We start from the raw sequence: 22,574 nt of genomic DNA on the forward strand, positions 1-22,574 counted from the left end.
ACTGCACGGGGGTGGTAAAATTGGGGGTCAGTGATTGACCAATAAAAATTGTATGTGTGTATACATCTTTGATCTATGCCTATACTGATTGTTAATTATCCAAATAAAGGACAGGGGGCTCCATCCAATATTTCGATGGGCAGGCCCGTTATCTGTAGCTTACACCGCTGCTAAGTTCATGTACATTTGGCCCCACCCATGGCCACGCCCACTCACCGCATGGCCACACCCATTTTTACCCTTTACCTAGGGCCCACAGGTGCCCCCGATCTCCAAGGACCCTAGGTACGCCCCTGCCCTTGGGTACCCATTTTCAGATATATTTCACATCAGAAAGCCTGCATGTGTAACATTTCTGGAAGTTCTTCTAAGCTGCAGCAATTAAATAGATTGTTTAGAAAGACTAATAGACAGATTCAGCGCAGATTCAGGGCAAATAGAGGCAGTTTTAAAAAAAAATGCACATGTAAAGGGAAGCTGGGGCTACCTGTTTTATTGTAATGCTGTCTCTGCATGGAGAAAATGTATCACCTCAGGCAGCTGCTCATGTTACCGCCAGCCTAGAGCCAGCCTAGAGTCAGCCTAGAGTCAGCCTAGAGCCAGCCAAGAGCCAGCCTAGAGCCAGCCTACAGTCAGCCTAGAGCCAGCCTAGAGTCAGCCTAGAGCCAGCCTAGAGCCAGCCTAGAGCCAGCCTATAGAGCCAGCCTAGAGTCAGCCTAGAGCCAGCCAAGAGCCAGCCTAGAGCCAGCCTACAGTCAGCCTAGAGCCAGCCTAGAGCCAGCCTAGAGCCAGCCTATAGAGTCAGCCTAGAGCCAGCCAAGAGCCAGCCTAGAGCCAGCCTAGAGTCAACCTAGAGCCAGCCTAGAGCCAGCCTAGAGTCAGCCAAGAGCCAGCCTAGAGCCAGCCTAGAGCCAGCCTAGAGCCAGCCAAGAGTCAGCCTAGAGTCAGCCTAGAGCCAGCCTAGAGCCAGCCTAGAGCCAGCCAAGAGCCAGCCTGGAGCCAGCCTAGAGTCAGCCTAGAGCCAGCCTAGAGTCAGCCTAGAGCCAGCCTAGAGCCAGCCTAGAGCCAGCCTAGAGCCAGCCTAGAGTCAGCCTAGAGCCAGCCTAGAGCCAGCCTAGAGTCAGCCTAGAGCCAGCCTAGAGTCAGCCTAGAGCCAGCCTAGAGTCAGCCTAGAGCCAGCCTAGAGCCAGCCTAGAGCCAGCCTAGAGCCAGCCTAGAGCCAGCCTAGAGCCAGCCAAGAGCCAGCCTAGAGCCAGCCAAGAGCCAGCCTAGAGTCAGCCTAGAGCCAGCCAAGAGCCAGCCTAGAGCCAGCCTAGAGCCAGCCAAGAGCCAGCCTAGAGCCAGCCAAGAGCCAGCCTAGAGCCTGCCTACCGCCTGCCTAGTTCGGGAAATCCCTGACCTTTTATCACAACTGTAAACATTTTTATGAATTAGCACACAAACGTTTAAAATACTGATGCAGTGTTTTTCCCTCCAACATTTGTTTTACCGCAAAGCCTTTTATGAATAGAGCCCAATGTGTCAGATTAATCCTAATGCTCCCGCAAGACACGACTCCTCTCACACATTCCTCCAAACCCATAAAATATGAGGACGTGTGGCTGAAGTTTGCTTCCTGGTAAAGCTGCAGTCCTGAATTGTAAAACGTGGCCTGGCCACTAGGGGGATGTAAGCCTGTGGTCCTCAAGTGGTTAAAAGATACAGCCGAGCAAAAAAAAAGGCTCTATTCACCTGGGGCTTCCTTCAGCCTCAGCAGCATCTGTGTCCCTTGCCTCAGCTCCGCCTCCAGCCCAGTCAGCCTCTGTGTCCCTCGCTGCAGCTCCGCCTCCAGCCCCGGCAGCCTCTGTGTCCCTTGCCTCAGCTCCGCCTCCAGCCTCAGCAGCATCTGTGTCCCTCGCTGCAGCTCCGCCTCCAGCCCCGGCAGCCTCTGTGTCCCTTGCCTCAGCTCCGCCTCCAGCCCAGTCAGCCTCTGTGTCCCTCGCTGCAGCTGCGCCTCCAGCCCCGGCAGCCTGTGTGTCCCTCGCCACAGCTCCACCTCCAGCCCAGTCAGCCTCTGTGTCCCTCGCTGCAGCTCCGCTTCCAGCCCCGGCAGCCTCTGTGTCCCTTGCCTCAGCTCCGCCTCCAGCCCAGTCAGCCTCTGTGTCCCTCGCTGCAGCTCCGCCTCCAGCCCCGGCAGCCTCTGTGTCCCTTGCCTCAGCTCCGCCTCCAGCCCAGGCAGCCTCTGTGTCCCTCGCCGCAGCTCCGCTTCCAGCCCCGGCAGCCTCTGTGTCCCTTGCCTCAGCTCCGCCTCCAGCCCAGTCAGCCTCTGTGTCCCTTGCCACAGCTCCACCTCCAGCCCAGTCAGCCTCTGTGTCCCTCGCTGCAGCTCCGCTTCCAGCCCCGGCAGCCTCTGTGTCCCTTGCCTCAGCTCCGCCTCCAGCCCAGTCAGCCTCTGTGTCCCTTGCTGCAGCTCCGACTCCAGCCCCGGCAGCCTCTGTGTCCCTCGCTGCAGCTCCGCTTCCAGCCCCGGCAGCCTCTGTGTCCCTTGCCTCAGCTCCGCCTCCAGCCCAGTCAGCCTCTGTGTCCCTCGCTGCAGCTCCGCCTCCAGCCCAGGCAGCCTCTGTGTCCCTTGCCTCAGCTCCGCCTCCAGCCCAGTCAGCCTCTGTGTCCCTTGCCACAGCTCCACCTCCAGCCCAGTCAGCCTCTGTGTCCCTCGCTGCAGCTCCGCTTCCAGCCCCGGCAGCCTCTGTGTCCCTTGCCTCAGCTCCGCCTCCAGCCCAGTCAGCCTCTGTGTCCCTTGCTGCAGCTCCGACTCCAGCCCCGGCAGCCTCTGTGTCCCTCGCTGCAGCTCCGCTTCCAGCCCCGGCAGCCTCTGTGTCCCTTGCCTCAGCTCCGCCTCCAGCCCAGTCAGCCTCTGTGTCCCTCGCTGCAGCTCCGCCTCCAGCCCCGGCAGCCTCTGTGTCCCTTGCCTCAGCTCCGCCTCCAGCCCAGGCAGCCTCTGTGTCCCTCGCTGCAGCTCCGACTCCAGCCCCGGCAGCCTGTGTGCCCCTCACCGCAGCTCCGACTCCAGCCCCGGCAGCCTGTGTGCCCCTCACCGCAGCTCCGACTCCAGCCCCGGCAGCCTGTGTGCCCCTCACCGCAGCTCCGCCTCCAGCCTCGGCAGCCTCTGTGTCCCTCGCCACAGCTCCGCCTCCAGCCCATCAGCCTGTACGACCCTTGCCGCAGCTCCGCCTCCAGCCCCGGCAGCCTCTGTGTCCCTTGCCTCAGCTCCGCCTCCAGCCCAGTCAGCCTCTGTGTCCCTCGCTGCAGCTCCGACTCCAGCCCCGGAAGCCTGTGTGTCCCTCGCCGCAGCTCCACCTCCAGCCCCGGCAGCCACTGTGTCCCTCGCCGCAGCTCCGCCTCCACCCTCGGCAGCCTCTGTGTCCCTCGCCACAGCTCCGCCTCCAGCCCAGCAGCCTGTACGACCCTTGCCGCAGCTCCGCCTCCAGCCCCGGCAGCCTCTGTGCCCCTTGCCTCAGCTCCGCCTCCAGCCCAGTCAGCCTGTGTGTCCCTCGCCACAGCTCCGCCTCCAGCCCCGGCAGCCTGTGTGTCCCTCACCGCAGCTCCGCCTCCAGCCTCGGCAGCCTCTGTGTCCCTCGCCACAGCTCCGCCTCCAGCCCAGCAGCCTGTACGACCCTTGCCGCAGCTCCGCCTCCAGCCCCGGCAGCCTCTGTGCCCCTTGCCTCAGCTCCGCCTCCAGCCCAGTCAGCCTCTGTGTCCCTCACCGCAGCTCCGCCTCCAACCCCGGCAGCCTGTGTGTCCCTCGCTGCAGTTCCACCTCCAGCCCCGGCAGCCTCTGTGTCCCTCGCCGCAGCTCCGCCTCCAGCCCCCTCTGTCCCTCGCTGCAGCTCTGCCTCCAGCCCCGGCAGCCTCTGTGTCCCTCGCCACAGCTCCGCCTCCAGCCCAGCAGCCTGTACGTCCCTCGCCGCAGCTCCGCCTCCATCCCCGGCAGCCTCTGTGTCCCTCGCCGCGGCTCCACCTCCAGCCCCAGCAGCCTGTGTGTCCCTCGCCGCAGCTCCACCTCCAGCCCCGGCAGCCTGTGTGTCCCTCGCCGCAGATCCACCTCCAGCCCCGGCAGCCACTGTGTCCCTCGCCGCAGCTCCGCCTCCAGCCTCGGCAGCCTCTGTGTCCATCGCCACAGCTCCGCCTCCAGCCCAGCAGCCTGTACGACCCTTGCTGCAGCTCCGCCTCCAGCCCCGTCAGCCTCTGTGTCCCTTGCCTCAGCTCCGCCTCCAGCCCAGTCAGCCTCTGTGTCCCTCGCTGAAGCTCCGACTCCAGCCCCGGCAGCCTGTGTGTCCCTCACCGCAGCTCCGCCTCCAACCCCGGCAGCCTGTGTGTCCCTCGCCGCAGCTCCGCCTCCAGCCCCGGCAGCCTCTTTGTCCCTCGCCGCAGCTCCGCCTCCAGCCCCGGCAGTCTCTGTGTCCCTCGCCACAGCTCCGCCTCCAGCCCAGCAGCCTGTACGTCCCTCGCCGCAGCTCCGCCTCCATCCCCGACAGCCTGTGTGTCCCTCGCCGCAGCTCCACCTCCAGCCCCGGCAGCCTGTGTGTCCCTTGCCGCAGATCCACCTCCAGCCCCGGCAGCCACTGTGTCCCTCGCCGCAGCTCCGCCTCCAGCCTCAGCAGCCTCTGTGTCCATCGCCACAGCTCCGCCTCCAGCCCAGCAGCCTGTACGTCCCTCGCCGCAGCTCCGCCTCCAGCCCCGGCAGCCTCTGTGTCCCTTGCCTCAGCTCCGCCTCCTGCCTCGGCAGCCTCTGTGTCCCTCGCCACAGCTCCGCACTCCAGCCCAGCAGCCTGTGTGTCCCTCACCGCAGCTCCGCCTCCAACCCCGGCAGCCTGTGTGTCCCTCGCCGCAGCTCCGCCTCCAGCCCCGGCAGCCTCTGTGTCCCTCGCCGCAGCTCCGCCTCCAGCCCCGGCAGCCTCTGTGTCCCTCGCCACAGCTCCGCCTCCAGCCCAGCAGCCTGTACGTCCCTTGCCGCAGCTCCGCCACCAGCCCCGGCAGCATCTGTGTCCCTCGCCACAGCTCCGCCTCCAGCCCAGCAGCCTGTACGTCCCTTGCCGCAGCTCCGCCACCAGCCCCGGCAGCCTCTGTGTCCCTTGCCGCAGCTCCGCCTCCAGCCCCGGCAGCCTCTGTGTCCCTCACCGAAGCTTCGCCTCCAGCCCCGGAAACCGGTGTGTCCCTCCCGCAGCTTCCTCCTCCAGCCCCGGCAGCCTCTGTGTCCCTCACCGCAGCTCCGCCTCCAGCCCTGGCAGCCTCTGTGTCCCTGGCCACAGCTCCGCCTCCAGCCCCGGCAGCCTCTGTGTCCCTCGTCGCAGCTCCGCCTCCAGCCCCGGCGTGTCCCTAGCCACAGCTCCGCCTCCAGCAGCCTGTGTGTCCCTCGCCGCAGCTCCGCCTCCAGCCCCGGCAGACTGTGTGTCCCTCGCCGCAGCTCCGCCTCAACCCCGGCAGCCTCTGTGTCCCTCGCTGCAGCTCTGCCTCCAGTCCTGGGAGCCTCTGCGTCCCTCGCCACAGCTCTGCCTCCAGCCCCCTCTGTGTCCCTCGCCGCAGCCCCGCCTCCAGTCCCGGGAGCCTCTGCGTCCCTCGCCGCAGCTCCGCCTCCAGCCCCGGCAGCCTCTGTCTCCCTCACCATAGCTCCGCCTCCAGCCCCGGCAGCTTCTGTGTCCCTCGTCGCAGCTCCGCCTCCAGCCCCGGCGTGTCCCTAGCCGCAGCTCCGCCTCCAGCAGCCTGTGTGTCCCTCGCCGCAGCTCCGCCTCCAGCCCAGGCAGACTGTGTGTCCCTCGCTGCAGCTCTGCCTTCAGCCCCCTGTGTCCCTCGCCCGCAGCTCCGCTTCCAGTCCTGGGAGCCTCTGCGTCCCTCGCCACAGCTCCGCCTCCAGCCCCCTCTGTGTCCCTCGCCGCAGCTCCGCCTCCAGTCCCGGGAGCCTCTGCGTCCCTCGCCGCAGCTCCGCCTCCAGCCCCGGCAGCCTCTGTCTCCCTCGCCATAGCTCCGCCTCCAGCCCCGGCAGCCTCTGTGTCCCTCGCCATAGCTCCGCCTCCAGCCCCAGCAGCCTCTGTGTGCCTTGCCACAGCTCCGCCTCCAGCCCCGGCAGCCTCTGTGTCCCTCCCGCAGCTCTGCCTCCAGCCCCGGCAGCCTCTGTCTCCCTCGCCATAGCTCCGCCTCCAGCCCCGGCAGCCTCTCTGTGCCTCGCCACAGCTCCGCCTCCAGCCCCGGCAGCCTCTGTGTCCCTCCCGCAGCTCTGCCTCCAGCCCTGGCATCCTCTGTGTCCTTCACAGCAGCTCCGCCTCTAGCAGCCTCTGGGGACATTTATCCAGAGTGTCTGAGACAAAATATTGGTAGATTTTTAGGAATCCGTGCAGAACTGTCTCAGGCATCTTAAGAAATCACTAGAGTGCAGATTCCTTCTAAAACTGTTGTAGAATAGGAGGAGCCAGGAAGTTCTCAGACAGTGCAGTGTGTGAGAATTGCTGTTGCTGAATGAACCAACACACCTGCTGTATTAAAGGGGAACTGAAGTAAGAGGTATACGGAGGCTGCCATATTTATTTCCTTTTAATCAATACCAGTTGCCTGGCAGCCCTTCTGGTCTATTTCTCTGCAGTAGTGTCTGAATAACACCAGAAACAAGCATGCAGCTAGTCTTGTCAGATCTGACTTTAATGTCAGAAACCCCTGATTTGCTACATGCTTGTTCAGGGGCTATGGCTGGTAGTATTAGAGGCAGAGGATCAGCAGGGCTGCCAGGCAACTGGCATTGCTTAGATGGAAATAAATATGGCAGCCTCCGTATCCCTCTCAATTCAGTTGTCCTTTAATACCAGCAGGCTCTGAGGAGGAATTCAGCAGGGGGAGAAGCACTTCACAAATCATGCCTAGCCTGCATTCTGCACTATTTGTAGAACTGCTCTCAGCAGTTTAGGGATGGATTTGAACTTATCTGTAGTGCAGTTCTAGAAAATGATGCTAAATTGCCACGACTACCCAGGATTTAAGAAGATTCTCATGCCCCCCAAATGTCCCGAATCCTGCGGGACTGTCCCGATTTGGGGGGCTCTCCTGCTATGACCTCCCCAAGTCTCGGGGTGGAGTGCGCTGTCGTCTTACCGGCGTCCATCTATGCGTACCGACATCTGACTTCACTCTGCTTCCTGTGACGTCACAGGAAGCCAGATGCCGGTAAGATGACAGAGCGATCCGCTCAGCTGTGCACTCTGCTAGCAGGGGGGCAGATTCCAAGGGAGGTAGAAATGTAACGCCGGCATCCCACATCCCACTTCGGCACGGCTGGCGCCACGATCATTTTTTTTTTGCCTTCTACAGTCGCACCCATCCTCCCCTCTCCTCCCCACTCACGGCCACCCCCCCTCCCCCCGTAGGGTATATGAGGGGAATATGCAGGGGCGTACCTAGGGTCCTTGGAGATCGGGGGCACCTGTGGGCCCTAGGTGAAGGGTAAAAATGGGCGTGGCCATGTTGTGAGTGGGCGTGGCCATGGGTCGGGCCAAATGTACATGAACTTAGCAGCGGTGTAAGCTACAGATAACGGGCCTGCCCATCGAAATATTGGATGGAGCCCCCTGTCCTTTATTTGGATAATTTACAATCAGTATAGGCATAGATCAAAGATGTATACACACATACAATTTTGATTGGTCAATCACTGGCCCACAATTTTACCACCCCCGTGCAGTAAGTGGGCCAACAGACAATGAATTTGATGAACAGAGCTAAAATTGACTAATCAAAATTGTATGTGTGTACCAGGCTTTACAGCTAATACTGTGCATACTGTAAGTAGCAGGGATCAGCACACAATACAGCTGGTTTACAATCAGTAAAGGCACAGAATAACTCCTTATACTGTACACACTGGAGGTAGATCCGCACACACAGTACAGGCACAGAGTAACAGCTTATACTGTACATACTGTAGGCAGCAGAGATCAGCACATACTGCAGCTAGTTTACTATCAGTACAGGCACAGAGTAACAGCTTATACTGTACATACTGGGGGTAGCAGAGATCAGCACACACTGCAGCCAGCTTACTGTCAGTACAGCCACAGAGTAACAGCTTATACTGTACATACTAGAGGCAGCAGAGATCAGCACACACTGCAGCTAGCTTACTGTCAGTACAGCCACAGAGTAACAGCTTATACTGTACATACTGGAGGTAGCAGAGATCAGCACACACTGCAGCTAGCTTACTGTCAGTACAGCCACAGAGTAACAGCTTATACTGTACATACTAGAGGCAGCAGAGACCAGCACACACTGCAGCTAGGTTACTATCAGTACAGGCACAGAGTAACAGCTTATACTGTACATACTGGGGGTAGCAGAGATCAGCACACACTGCAGCCAGCTTACTATCAGTACAGGCACAGAGTAACAGCTTATACTGTACATACTGTAGGCAGCAGAGATCAGCACATACTGCAGCTAGTTTACTATCAGTACAGGCACAGAGTAACAGCTTATACTGTACATACTGGAGGCAGCAGAGATCAGCGCACACTGCAGCTAGTTTACTGTCAGTACAGCCACAGAGTAACAGCTTATACTGTACATACTGGAGGTAGCAGAGATTAGCACACACTGCAGCTAGGTTACTATCAGTACAGGCACAGAGTAACAGCTTATACTGTACATACTGGGGGTAGCAGAGATCAGCACACACTGCAGTCAGCTTACTATCAGTACAGGCACAGAGTAACAGCTTATACTGTACATACTGGAGGCAGCAGAGATCAGCAAACACTGCAGCTAGTTTACTATCAGTACAGGCACAGAGTAACAGCTTATACTGTACACACTGGAGGCAGCAGAGATCACACACTGCAGCTAGTTTACTATCAGTACAGGCACAGAGTAACCGCTTATACTGTACATACTGGAGGCAGCAGAGATCAGCACACACTGCAGCTAGGTTATTATCAGTCCAGGCACAGAGTAACAGCTTATACTGTACATACTGGAGGCAGCAGAGATCAGCACACACTGCAGCTAGTTTACTATCAGTACAGCTACAGAGTAACAGCTTATACTGTACATATTGGAGGCAGCAGAGATCAGCACACTGCAGCTAGTTTACTATCAGTACAGACACAGAGTGACAGCTTATACTGTACATACTGGAGGTAGCAGAGATCAGCACACACTGCAGATAGTTTACTATCAGTCCATGCACAGAAAACAGCTTATACTGGACATATTGGAGGCAGCAGAGATAAGCACACGCTGCAGCTAGTTTACTATCAGTATAGGTACAGAGTAACAGCTTATACTGTACATACTGGAGGCAGCAGAGATCAGCACACACTGCAGCTAGTTTACTATCAGTACAGCTACAGAGTAACAGCTTATACTGTACATACTGGAGGTAGCAAAGATCAGCACATCCTGAAGCTAGTTTACTATCAGTCCAGGCACAGAGTAACAGCTTATACTGTACATATTGGAGGCAGCAGAGATCAGCACACTGCAGCTAGTTTACTATCAGTACAGACACAGAGTGACAGCTTATACTGTACATACTGGAGGTAGCAGAGATCAGCACACACTGCAGATAGTTTACTATCAGTACAGGCACAGAGTAACAGCTTATACTGTACATACTGGAGGTAGCAGAGATCAGCACACACTGCAGCTAGTTTACTATCAGTACAGACACAGAGTGACAGCTTATACTGTACATATTGGAGGCAGCAGAGATCAGCACACACTGCAGCTAGTTTACTATCAGTACAGGCACAGAGTAACAGCTTATACTGTACATACTGGAGGTAGCAGAGATCAGCACACACTGCAGCTAGTTTACTATCAGTACAGGCACAGAGTAACAGCTTATACTGTACATACTGGAGGTAGCAGAGATCAGCACACACTGCAGATAGTTTACTATCAGTACAGGCACAGAGTGACAGCTTATACTGTACATACTGGAGGTAGCAGAGATCAGCACACACTGCAGATAGTTTACTATCAGTCCATGCACAGAAAACAGCTTATACTGGACATATTGGAGGCAGCAGAGATCAGCACATGCTGCAGCTAGGTTACTATCAGTACAGGCACAGAGTAACAGCTTATACTGTACATACTGGAGGCAGCAGAGATCAGCACACACTGCAGCTAGTTTACTATCAGTACAGGCACAGAGTAACAGCTTATACTGTACATACTGGAGGTAGCAGAGATAAGCACACACTGCAGCTAGTTTACTATCAGTACAGGCACAGAGTAACAGCTTATACTGTACATACTGGAGGTAGCAGAGATCAGCACACACTGCAGATAGTTTACTATCAGTACAGGCACAGAGTAACAGCTTATACTGTACATACTGGAGGTAGCAGAGATCAGCACACACTGCAGATAGTTTACTATCAGTACAGGCACAGAGTAACAGCTTATACTGTACATACTGGAGGTAGCAGAGATCAGCACACACTGCAGATAGTTTACTATCAGTCCATGCACAGAAAACAGCTTATACTGGACATATTGGAGGCAGCAGAGATCAGCACACACTGCAGCTAGCTTATCAGTACATACACAGAGTAACAGCTTAAACTGTACATACTGGAGGCAGCAGAGATCAGCACACACTGCAGCTAGTTTACTATCAGTACAGGCACAGAGTAACAGCTTATACTGTACATACTGGAGGCAGCAGAGATCAGCACACACTGCAGCTAGTTTACTATCAGTACAGGCACAGAGTAACAGCTTATACTGTACATACTGGAGGCAGCAGAGATCAGCACACACTGCAGCTAGTTTACTATCAGTACAGGCACAGAGTAACCGCTTATACTGTACATACTGGAGGCAGCAGAGATCAGCACACACTGCAGCTAGTTTACTATCAGTACAGGCACAGAGTAACAGCTTATACTGTACATATTGGAGGCAGCAGAGATCAGCACACACTGCAGCTAGTTTACTATCAGTACAGGCACAGAGTAACAGCTTATACTGTACATACTGGAGGCAGCAGAGATCAGCACACACTGCAGCTAGTTTACTATCAGTACAGGCACAGAGTAACAGCTTATACTGTACATACAGGTGGTAGCAGAGATCAGCACACACTTCAGCTAGTTTACTATCAGTACATACACAGAGTAACAGCTTATACTGTACACCACACATGCACAGTATTTAATTTCTTCAGCTCTGTGAAAATTCCTCCATCTTCCCTACTGCAGTGCAGAGGGCGGGATCAAGTGGGCATGGCCAGGAAAGATACAGGCCAGAAGAAGGAAATACTGCGCATGTGCAGCACAGTCTTTCCATACTAGACAGGCTGGTCAGGAGCCACAACAGGGGGGTTGAAAGGGGGAAACAGAGCCACACAGGTTGAAACAGAGTGAGCAGTAAGACCCATGACCCCCATCCCAGCATGTTTTTTTTTTTTTCTTTATCAGAGAACACTGGGCTCTGCCTCTGATCTCTGGAATCCTTTAGGCTACCTTAGTGCTCATTTACAATTCAAATTGATGCCATGTGTGGGGAGGTGTACACAGGCTTACCATATGCAGTTAGGGTTGCCAGGTGTCCGGTTTTACACCGGACAGTCCGGTTTTTGTGCGCTGTGTCCGGTGCAAAAAGGCATGCTAAACCGGACAGTTAAGTTGTCCGGTTTAGAGCCCCCCCCGCAGCACAGGAGGAGAACAGCGCAGCAGAGAGAGAGTTGGGAGCAGCGGTGGAGAAGGGGGGCAATCTCCCCCCCCTTCCCTCACCTTAGGGTGCTCTCTCTCCCCCGCTGTCTCCTCCAGGATGATGTGCAGGCTGGCGAGTGGCTGCGGGCGGAACTTACCTCTGTGTCGCTCCAGCGCCGGAAGTTCGGGTCCCGCAGCCGCTGAGATTCGACTCAAAAAAGATCCGGATCAAAGATCCGAATCATTCATGAGCCGGACAACACAAATCAGTCTGAATAGTGTTGTCCGGCTCATGAATGATTCGAATCTTTGATCCGGATCTTTTTTGAGTCGAATCTCAGCGGCTGCGGGACCCGAACTTCCGGCGCCTGCGACACAGAGGTAAGTTCCGCTCGCAGCCACCCGCCAGCCTGGACATCATATTGGAGGAGACAGCGGGGGAGAGAGAGCACCCTAAGGTGAGGGAAGGGGGGGGGGGGAGATTGCCCCCCTTCTCCACCGCTGCTCCCAGCTCTCTCTCTGCTGCACTGTTCCCCCCCCTTGTGGGGGGGGGGGGGGGGCGGGCGGGGGGCACCTGGCTACCTAACCTATTCTGGGCACATATAGCCCCTGGCTACCTATTCCGGGCACATATACCCCCTGGCTACCTATTCTGGGCACATATACCCCCTGGCTACCTATTCTGGGCACATATACCCCCTGGCTACCTATTCCGGGCACATATAGCCCCTGGCTACCTATTCCGGGCACATATAGCCCCTGGCTACCTATTCCGGGCACATATACCCCCTGGCTACCTATTCTGGGCACATATAGCCCCTGGCTACCTATTCCGGGCACATATAGCCCCTGGCTACCTATTCTGGGCACATATAGCTCCTGGCTACCTATTCTGGGCACATATACCCCCTGGCTACCTATTCCGGGCACATATAGCCCCTGGCTACCTATTCCGGGCACATATACCCCCTGGCTACCTATTCCGGGCACATATAGCCCCTGGCTACCTATTCCGGGCACATATAGCCCCTGGCTACCTATTCTGGGCACATATAGCCCCTGGCTACCTATTCCGGGCACATATAGCCCCTGGCTACCTATTCTGGGCACATATAGCCCCTGGCTACCTATTCTGGGCACATATAGCTCCTGGCTACCTATTCTGGGCACATATACCCCCTGGCTACCTATTCCGGGCACATATAGCCCCTGGCTACCTATTCCGGGCACATATACCCCCTGGCTACCTATTCCGGGCACATATAGCCCCTGGCTACCTATTCCGGGCACATATAGCCCCTGGCTACCTATTCTGGGCACATATAGCCCCTGGCTACCTATTCTGGGCACATATAGCCCCTGGCTACCTATTCTGGGCACATATAGCTCCTGGCTACCTATTCTGGGCACATATACCCCCTGGCTACCTATTTTGGGCACATATACCCCCTGGCTATATATACTGGGACATATATACCCCTGCCTACGTATACTGGGACATTTACACCCCTGCCTACATATACTGGGACATATATACCCCCTGGCTACATATACTGGGCACATATATCCCTGGCTACTTATACTGGGCACATATATCCCTGGCTACATATACTGGGAACACTGGCTGTTTGTCATTATGTGCATTTAGTGGTGAAAAGCTGTCTCTTTTGTGCATTTACTGGTGAAAAGCTGTCTCTTATTATGTGCATTTACTGGTGAAAAGCTGTGTCTTATTATGTGCATTTACTGGGGAAAAGCTGTCTCTTGTGCATTTACTGGCGAAAAGGTGTCTCTTATAATGTGCATTTACTGGTGAAAAGCTGTCTCTTATGTGCAGTTACTGGTGAAAAACTGTCTCTTATGTGCACTGGACCAGTACTACTGGTGAGGACAGTTAGTGACATGGCTATGTACTCTGTAATGTGCTGCAGAAGATGTCAGTGCGATATAAATACTATAAATTTTTTTTAAAAAAAGCCCATTGCTTAGCCCCACTCTACATAAAAGTGTGCTTCTGACTCCACCCCTAACTCCACCCCCTGTCCGGTTTTCTCCATCAGCCGACCTGGCAAACCTATATGCAGTATAGGCTTCTAGTGCGACTGGCACACAGTATTTGGTCCCCTGCAAGTGTGGTCAGTGGTCATAGGCAGCCCAATAGGAAATACTACACATGTCAACCAGGATATAAGAATACTGCAGGCAGACCAAGGGCAACACTATACAATACAATACAATAACATTTCTATAGCGCTTTTCTCCCATAGGACTCAAAGCGCTTAGGCTCTCTCAGATTCAGTAATTAGTAGGATGAAGTATTCACACAACAAAAGTTATATTAATGCAAATGCCAAACTGAACAGGTGGATTTTCAGTCTGGATTTAAACACGTCCAGGGATGGAGCTGCCCTGATCTGTTGAGGTAAGGAGTTCCAAAACATAGGGGCAGCATGACAGAAGGCTCTGGGACCAAAAGTTTCCAAGTGGACTCTGGGTATGACTAGATTATTAGAACCTGTGGATCTGAGAATGCGGGGATTGCTACGTAGCTGCAACATATCTTTCATGTATCCAGGGCCTAGATTATTCAGGGATTTAAATGTCAGTAGGGCGATCTTGAATTGGACCCTCCATTCTATAGGTAGCCAGTGAAGGGAGTGCAGGACTGGCGTTATGTGGCAGTGACGGGGTTGGTTGGTTAGCAGTCTGGCAGCAGTATTCTGTATCAGCTGTAGACGGTACAAGACCTTTTTTGGAAGGCCAGTGTAGAGAGCATTGCAGTAGTCCAGTCGGGATGTGATGAAGGCGTGGACTAAGGTTGGCAGATCTTCTGGGGGTATGAGGTGCTTGGTTTTTGCAATGTTCTTCAGGTGAAAATAAGATGATTTCACCACAGCAGAGATTTGAGTTCTGAAGTTTAAATCCCCATCAATTAGAACTCCCAGGCTACGCACATGATCAGAGCTGCGTAGATCCGTGCCTCCTAGGCCAACACTAGGCCACAGGAGGTGCGCAGTAAGCCTATGCACAGCCCTCCCCACACACAGCATAACTTTATCATTCAAATGAATGCTAGGCTAAGGTAGAGTGACCAGATTTTTGTGGGTCCAACCTGGGAGGGGGGTGGGTGGCGAAAAGTGGGGATGACTGAGGAGCGCACAGCGCCGCGCGCCGCGGCGACAAATGGGCGTGGCCATGACATTGTATGGGTGGAGCTAACGTAATGATGTAACAGCGACGCATAAGAAGGCAGTGTTTACGCCATGATGTGGACAAACGAGACTTTGCATCATGGGTGTGCAGAAACTGTGTGATGCTAATAGAATACCGTAACTACAAAGCAGCAAACATAGCCATCTATGACCATTAAATAATAAATGCAGTAACAGTTACCCCGGACACCAGAAAATAAACGCAATGGACAACATGTCAGCACAAAATAAACGCAATGCGGGCAAACATGTCAGTACAAAATAAATGCAATGCGGGCAACATGCCAGTATAAAATAAATGCAATGCGGGCAAACATGTCAGTATAAAATAAACGCAATGCGAGCAAACATGTCAGTACAAAATAAACGCAATGCGGGCAAACATGTCAGTACAAAATAAACGCAATGCGGGCAAACATGTCAGTACAAAATAAACGCAATGCAGGCAAACATGTCAGTACAAAATAAACGCAATGCGGGCAACATGTCAGTACAAAATAAACGCAATGCGGGCAAACATTTCACCAGAAAATAAACGCAATGCGGGCAAACATTTCACCAGAAAATTAACGCAATGCGGGCAACATGTCAGTACAAAATAAACGCAATGCGGGCAACATGTCAGTACAAAATAAACGCAATGCGGGCAACATATCAGTACAAAATAAACGCAATGCGGGCAAACATGTCAGTACAAAATAAACGCAATGTGGGCAAGCATGTCAGTACAAAATAAACGCAATGCGGGCAACATGTCAGTACAAAATAAACGCAATGCGGGCAACATGTCAGTACAAAATAAACGCAATGCGGGCAACATATCAGTACAAAATAAACGCAATGCGGGCAAACATGTCAGTACAAAATAAACGCAATGCGGGCAAACATGTCAGTACAAAATAAACGCAAAGCGGGCAACATGTCAGTACAAAATAAACGCAATGCGGGCAACATATCAGTACAAAATAAACGAAATGCGGGCAACATGTCAGTACAAAATAAACGCAATGCGGGCAAACATGTCAGTACAAAATAAACGCAATGCGGGCAAACATGTCAGTACAAAATAAACGCAATGCGGGCAACATGTCAGTACAAAATAAACGCAATGTGGGCAAACATGTCAGTACAAAATAAACGAAATGCGGGCAAACATGTCAGTACAAAATAAACGCAATGCGGGCAACATGTCAGTACAAAATAAACGCAATGCAGGCAAACATGTCAGTACAAAATAAACGCAACGCGGGCAAACATGTCAGTACAAAATAAACGCAATGCGGGCAAACATGTCAGTACAAAATAAACGCAATGCGGGCAAACATGTCAGTACAAAAAAAAAGCAATGCGGGCAACATGTCAGTACAAAATAAACGCAATGCGAGCAACATATCAGTACAAAATAAACGCAATGCGGGCAACATGTCAGTACAAAATAAACGCAATGCGGGCAAACATGTCAGTACAAAATAAACGCAATGCGGGCAAACATGTCAGTACAAAATAAACGCAAAGCGAGCAACATGTCAGTACAAAATAAACGCAATGCGGGCAACATATCAGTACAAAATAAACGAAATGCAGGCAAACATGTCAGTACAAAATAAACGCAATGCAGGCAAACATGTCAGTACAAAATAAACGCAATGCAGGCAAACATGTCAGTACAAAATAAACGCAATGCGGGCAACATGTCAGTACAAAATAAACGCAATGTGGGCAAACATGTCAGTACAAAATAAACGCAATGCGGGCAAACATGTCAGTACAAAATAAGCGCAATGCGGGCAAAAATGTCAGTACAAAATAAACGCAATGCGGGCAAACATGTCAGTACATAATAAACGCAATGCGGGCAACATGTCAGTACAAAATAAACGAAATGCGGGCAAACATGTCAGTACAAAATAAACGCAATGCGGGCAACATGTCAGTACAAAATAAACGCAATGCGGGCAAACATGTCAGTACAAAATAAACGCAATGCGGGCAAACATATCAGTACAAAATAAACGCAATGCGGGCAAACATGTCAGTACAAAATAAACGCAATGCGGGCAAACATGTCAGTACAAAATAAACGCAATGCGGGCAACATGTCAGTACAAAATAAACGCAATGCGGGCAACATATCAGTACAAAATAAACGCAATGCGGGCAACATGTCAGTACAAAATAAACGCAATGCGGGCAACATGTCAGTACAAAATAAACGCAATGCGGGCAAACATGTCAGTACAAAATAAACGCAATGCGGGCAAACATGTCAGTACAAAATAAACGCAATGCGGGCAACATGTCAGTACAAAATAAACGCAATGCGGGCAAACATGTCAGTACAAAATAAACGCAATGCGGGCAAAATGTCAGTACAAAATAAACAAAATGCGGGCAAACATGTCAGTACAAAATAAACGCAATGCGGGCAACATGTCAGTACAAAATAAACGCAATGCGGGCAACATGTCAGTACAAAATAAACGCAATGCGGGCAACATGTCAGTACAAAATAAACGCAATGCGGGCAACATATCAGTACAAAATAAACGCAATGCGGGCAAACATGTCAGTACAAAATAAACGCAATGCGGGCAAACATGTCAGTACAAAATAAACGCAAAGCGGGCAACATGTCAGTACAAAATAAACGCAATGCGGGCAACATATCAGTACAAAATAAACGAAATGCAGGCAAACATGTCAGTACAAAATAAACGCAATGCGGGCAAACATGTCAGTACAAAATAAACGCAATGCGGGCAAACATGTCAGTACAAAATAAACGCAATGCGGGCAACATGTCAGTACAAAATAAACGCAATGTGGGCAAACATGTCAGTACAAAATAAACGAAATGCGGGCAAACATGTCAGTACAAAATAAACGCAATGTGGGCAACATGTCAGTACAAAATAAACGCAATGCAGGCAAACATGTCAGTACAAAATAAACGCAACGCGGGCAAACATGTCAGTACAAAATAAACGCAATGCGGGCAAACATGTCAGTACAAAATAAACGCAATGCGGGCAAACATGTCAGTACAAAATAAACGCAATGCGGGCAACATGTCAGTACAAAATAAACGCAATGCGAGCAACATATCAGTACAAAATAAACGCAATGCGGGCAACATGTCAGTACAAAATAAACGCAATGCGGGCAAACATGTCAGTACAAAATAAACGCAATGCGGGCAAACATGTCAGTACAAAATAAACGCAAAGCGGGCAACATGTCAGTACAAAATAAACGCAATGCGGGCAACATATCAGTACAAAATAAACGAAATGCAGGCAAACATGTCAGTACAAAATAAACGCAATGCAGGCAAACATGTCAGTACAAAATAAACGCAATGCAGGCAAACATGTCAGTACAAAATAAACGCAATGCGGGCAACATGTCAGTACAAAATAAACGCAATGTGGGCAAACATGTCAGTACAAAATAAACGCAATGCGGGCAAACATGTCAGTACAAAATAAGCGCAATGCGGGCAAAAATGTCAGTACAAAATAAACGCAATGCGGGCAAACATGTCAGTACATAATAAACGCAATGCGGGCAACATGTCAGTACAAAATAAACGAAATGCGGGCAAACATGTCAGTACAAAATAAACGCAATGCGGGCAACATGTCAGTACAAAATAAACGCAATGCGGGCAAACATGTCAGTACAAAATAAACGCAATGCGGGCAAACATATCAGTACAAAATAAACGCAATGCGGGCAAACATGTCAGTACAAAATAAACGCAATGCGGGCAAACATGTCAGTACAAAATAAACGCAATGCGGGCAACATGTCAGTACAAAATAAACGCAATGCGGGCAACATATCAGTACAAAATAAACGCAATGCGGGCAACATGTCAGTACAAAATAAACGCAATGCGGGCAACATGTCAGTACAAAATAAACGCAATGCGGGCAAACATGTCAGTACAAAATAAACGCAATGCGGGCAAACATGTCAGTACAAAATAAACGCAATGCGGGCAACATGTCAGTACAAAATAAACGCAATGCGGGCAAACATGTCAGTACAAAATAAACGCAATGCGGGCAAAATGTCAGTACAAAATAAACAAAATGCGGGCAAACATGTCAGTACAAAATAAACACAATGCGGGCAACATGTCAGTACAAAATAAACGAAATGCGGGCAAACATGTCAGTACAAAATAAACGCAATGCGGGCAACATGTCAGTACAAAATAAACGCAATGCGGGCAAACATGTCAGTACAAAATAAACGCAATGTGGGCAAACATGTCAGTACAAAATAAACGCAATGCGGGCAAACATGTCAGTACAAAATAAATGCAATGCGGGCAACATGTCAGTACAAAATAAACGCAATGCGGGCAACATGTCAGTACAAAATAAATGCAATGCGGGCAAACATGTCAGTACAAAATAAACGAAATGCGGGCAAACATGTCAGTACAAAATAAACGCAATGTGGGCAAACATGTCAGTACAAAATAAACGCAATGCGGGCAAACATGTCAGTACAAAATAAACGCAATGCGGGCAAGCATATCAGTACAAAATAAACGCAATGCGGGCAACATGTTAGTACAAAATAAACGCAATGCGGGCAAACATTTCACCAGAAAATAAACGCAATGCGGGCAACATGTCAGTACAAAATAAACGCAATGCGGGCAAACATTTCACCAGAAAATAAACGCAATGCGGGCAAACATTTCACCAGACAATAAACGCAATGCGGGCAAACATGTCAGTACAAAATGAACGCAATGCGGGCAAACATGTCAGTACAAAATAAATGCAATGCGGGCAAACATGTCACCAGAAAATAAACGCAATGCGGGCAACATGTCAGTACAAAATAAACGCAATGCGGGCAAACATTTCACCAGAAAATAAACGCAATGCGGGCAAACATTTCACCAGAAAAGAAAACGCAATGCGGGCAAACATTTCACCAGAAAAAAAACGCAATGCGGGCAAACATTTCACCAGAAAATTAACGCAATGCGGGCAAACATTTAACCAGATAAGAAACACACTGCGGGCAAACATTTCACCAGAAAAGAAACGCAATGCGGGCAAACATTTCACCAGAAAAGAAACAATGCGGGCAAATATTTCACCAGAAAATAAATGCAATGCGGGCAAATATTTCACCAGAAAAGAAACGCAATGCGGGCAAATATTTCACCAGAAAATAAACGCAATGCGGGCAAACATTTCACCAGAAAAGAAAACGCAATGCGGGCAAACATTTCACCAGAAAAAAAACGCAATGCGGGCAAACATTTCACCAGAAAATTAACGCAATGGGGGCAAACATTTAACCAGATAAGAAACACAATGCGGGCAAACATTTCACCAGAAAAGAAACGCAATGCGGGCAAACATTTCACCAGAAAAGAAACACAATGCGGGCAAATATTTCACCAGAAAAGAAACGCAATGCGGGCAAATATTTCACCAGAAAAGAAACGCAATGCGGGCAAACATTTCACCAGAAAAGAAATGCAATGCAGGCAAACATTTCATCAGAAAAGAAACGCAATGCGGGCAAACATTTCACCAGAAAACAAACGCAATGCGGGCAAACATTTCACCAGAAAAGAAACGCACTGCGGGCAAACATTTCACCAGAAAAGAAACGCACTGCGGGCAAACATTTCACCAGAAAAGAAACGTAATGTGGGCAAACATTTCACCAGACAAGAAACGCAAGGCAGGCAAAGTTTACCTGGAAAAAAAGCATTTACTCACCTGGCAGAAGTCTCCGGCCTCTGGCGCGCTCCTCCCGGGACCACCTTCCCCCTGCATATCTCCCACGCTGGCAGGGCTACGGCAAGATGGCACCCGTAGCCCTGTACTGAAGACACAAATAAAACTGTGCGATGCTAATAGTATACCAAAACCACAAAGCAGCAAACATAGCCATCTATGACCATTAAATAATAAATGCAGTAACAGTTACCCCAGACACCAGAAAATAAACGCAATGGACAACATGTCAGCACAAAATAAACGCAATGCGGGCAAACATGTCAGTACAAAATAAACGCAATGCGGGCAAACATGTCAGTACAAAATAAACGCAATGCGGGCAAACATATCAGTACAAAATAAACGCAATTTTCTGGTGAAATGTTTGCCCACATTGCGTTTATTTTGTACTGACATGTTGCCCGCATTGCGTTTATTTTGTACTGACATGTTTGCCCGCTTTGCGTTTATTTTGTACTGACATGTTTGCCCGCATTGCGTTTATTTTGTACTGACATGTTTGCCCGCATTGCGTTAATTTTCTGGTGAAATGTTTGCCCGCATTGCTTTATTTTGTACTGACATGTTGCCCGCATTGCGTTTATTTTGTAGTGACATGTTTGCCCGCATTGCATTTATTTTGTACTGACATGTTTGCCCGCATTGCGTTTCTTTTGTACTGACATGTTTGCCCGCATTGCGTTTATTTTGTACTGACATGTTGCCCGCATTGCATTTATTTTATACTGACATGTTGCCCGCATTGCGTTTATTTTGTACTGACATGTTGCCCATTGTGTTTATTTTCTGGTGTCCGGGGTAACTGTTACTGCATTTATTATTTAACGGTCATAGATGGCTATGTTTGCTGCTTTGTGGTTACAGTATACTATTAGCATCACACAGTTTCTGCACACCCATGATGCAAAGTCTCGTTTGTCCACATCATGGCGTAAACACTGCTTTCTTATGCCTCGCTGTTACATCATTACGTTAGCTCCGCCCATACAATGCTGCACGCGCCGCCCCCTCTCCGCACCCCCCCTCCCTGTCCCAGGTTGGACCCACAAAAATTTGGTCACTCTAATGTGGGCACTTGTGGGCGGTGGTGAGGTGCGGGCTGGCAGGTGGCAGCCAGACGCCAGGATGGCGCCATGTGCGGGTAAAAGAAGTCGGACTCGCCCGAACGGCGCATATGCATCGTGCAGGGGGCGGAGCTACCATGCTCTCTCCAGCCCCCTGCCAGGTGCTCCGCTTGTGATTGGGCAGGGGGCAGACAGTCAGCCAAAGACAGACAAACAGGAATGTCGGGAGCGGCGAGCACTGATGACGCAAGAGCGAACGGCGGCCGCGTTTACCTAGACATTCGGGGCACCGAAGTAGGGCACTCATATATATATATATATATATATATATATATATATATATATATATATTCGTGGCACCCTAGAGCCATATTCGTGGCACGGGCCACGGACAAATAGCGCTAGCGATGCGCCTGGGAATATGTATTAAAAAATCTAAGGGGATAGATTTTAATTTAAAAAAAAAAATCTTCACAAACTTTGTGACTAGGGGTGTGTGTTGGGGGTGTGCTTAGGGGTGTGGCCTTATTTAGGCATGTTGGGAGGTATGGGTTGTTATTATCATGCAGAGCTCTTCCCCGGCTGTTTAGAACAGTTTAGGCAGAATAAAGTGTCGGTAATGCTGTGATTCTCTCTCAGCCGGGCTCCATTGCCAGGGCGGCAGTACCGCGCATGCGCCATCGCTCCCGCAGCCAGGAGGGTTCTGCGCAGGCGCATCAGTCAGCACAGAGCCGAAGCCGCGCGGCGTCATGTGACCGGATGTGTGACGTCAGGAGGAGCACCCGACCTCCGCTAGGAGCGGTAAGATGGCGGCGGGAAGTGACGTCATAGCCG

General features: G+C 51.3%; 1 protein-coding gene across 1 annotated transcript; it reads left to right on the forward strand.

The window, feature by feature from the left end:
• Nucleotides 1-1,535: 1,535 nt before the first annotated feature.
• Nucleotides 1,536-5,646, forward strand: LOC137519506 (proline-rich protein 36-like). The gene is made up of 4 exons (XM_068238462.1): nt 1,536-1,618; nt 2,954-3,772; nt 3,909-4,852; nt 4,955-5,646. Exons 1-4 carry the CDS (start codon nt 1,536-1,538, stop codon nt 5,644-5,646), a joined length of 2,538 nt encoding a protein of 845 aa, XP_068094563.1.
• Nucleotides 5,647-22,574: the final 16,928 nt, after the last annotated feature.

Source organism: Hyperolius riggenbachi, chromosome 5 (assembly GCF_040937935.1).
Source record: "Hyperolius riggenbachi isolate aHypRig1 chromosome 5, aHypRig1.pri, whole genome shotgun sequence".
Classification (NCBI taxonomy): Eukaryota; Metazoa; Chordata; class Amphibia; order Anura; family Hyperoliidae; genus Hyperolius; species Hyperolius riggenbachi.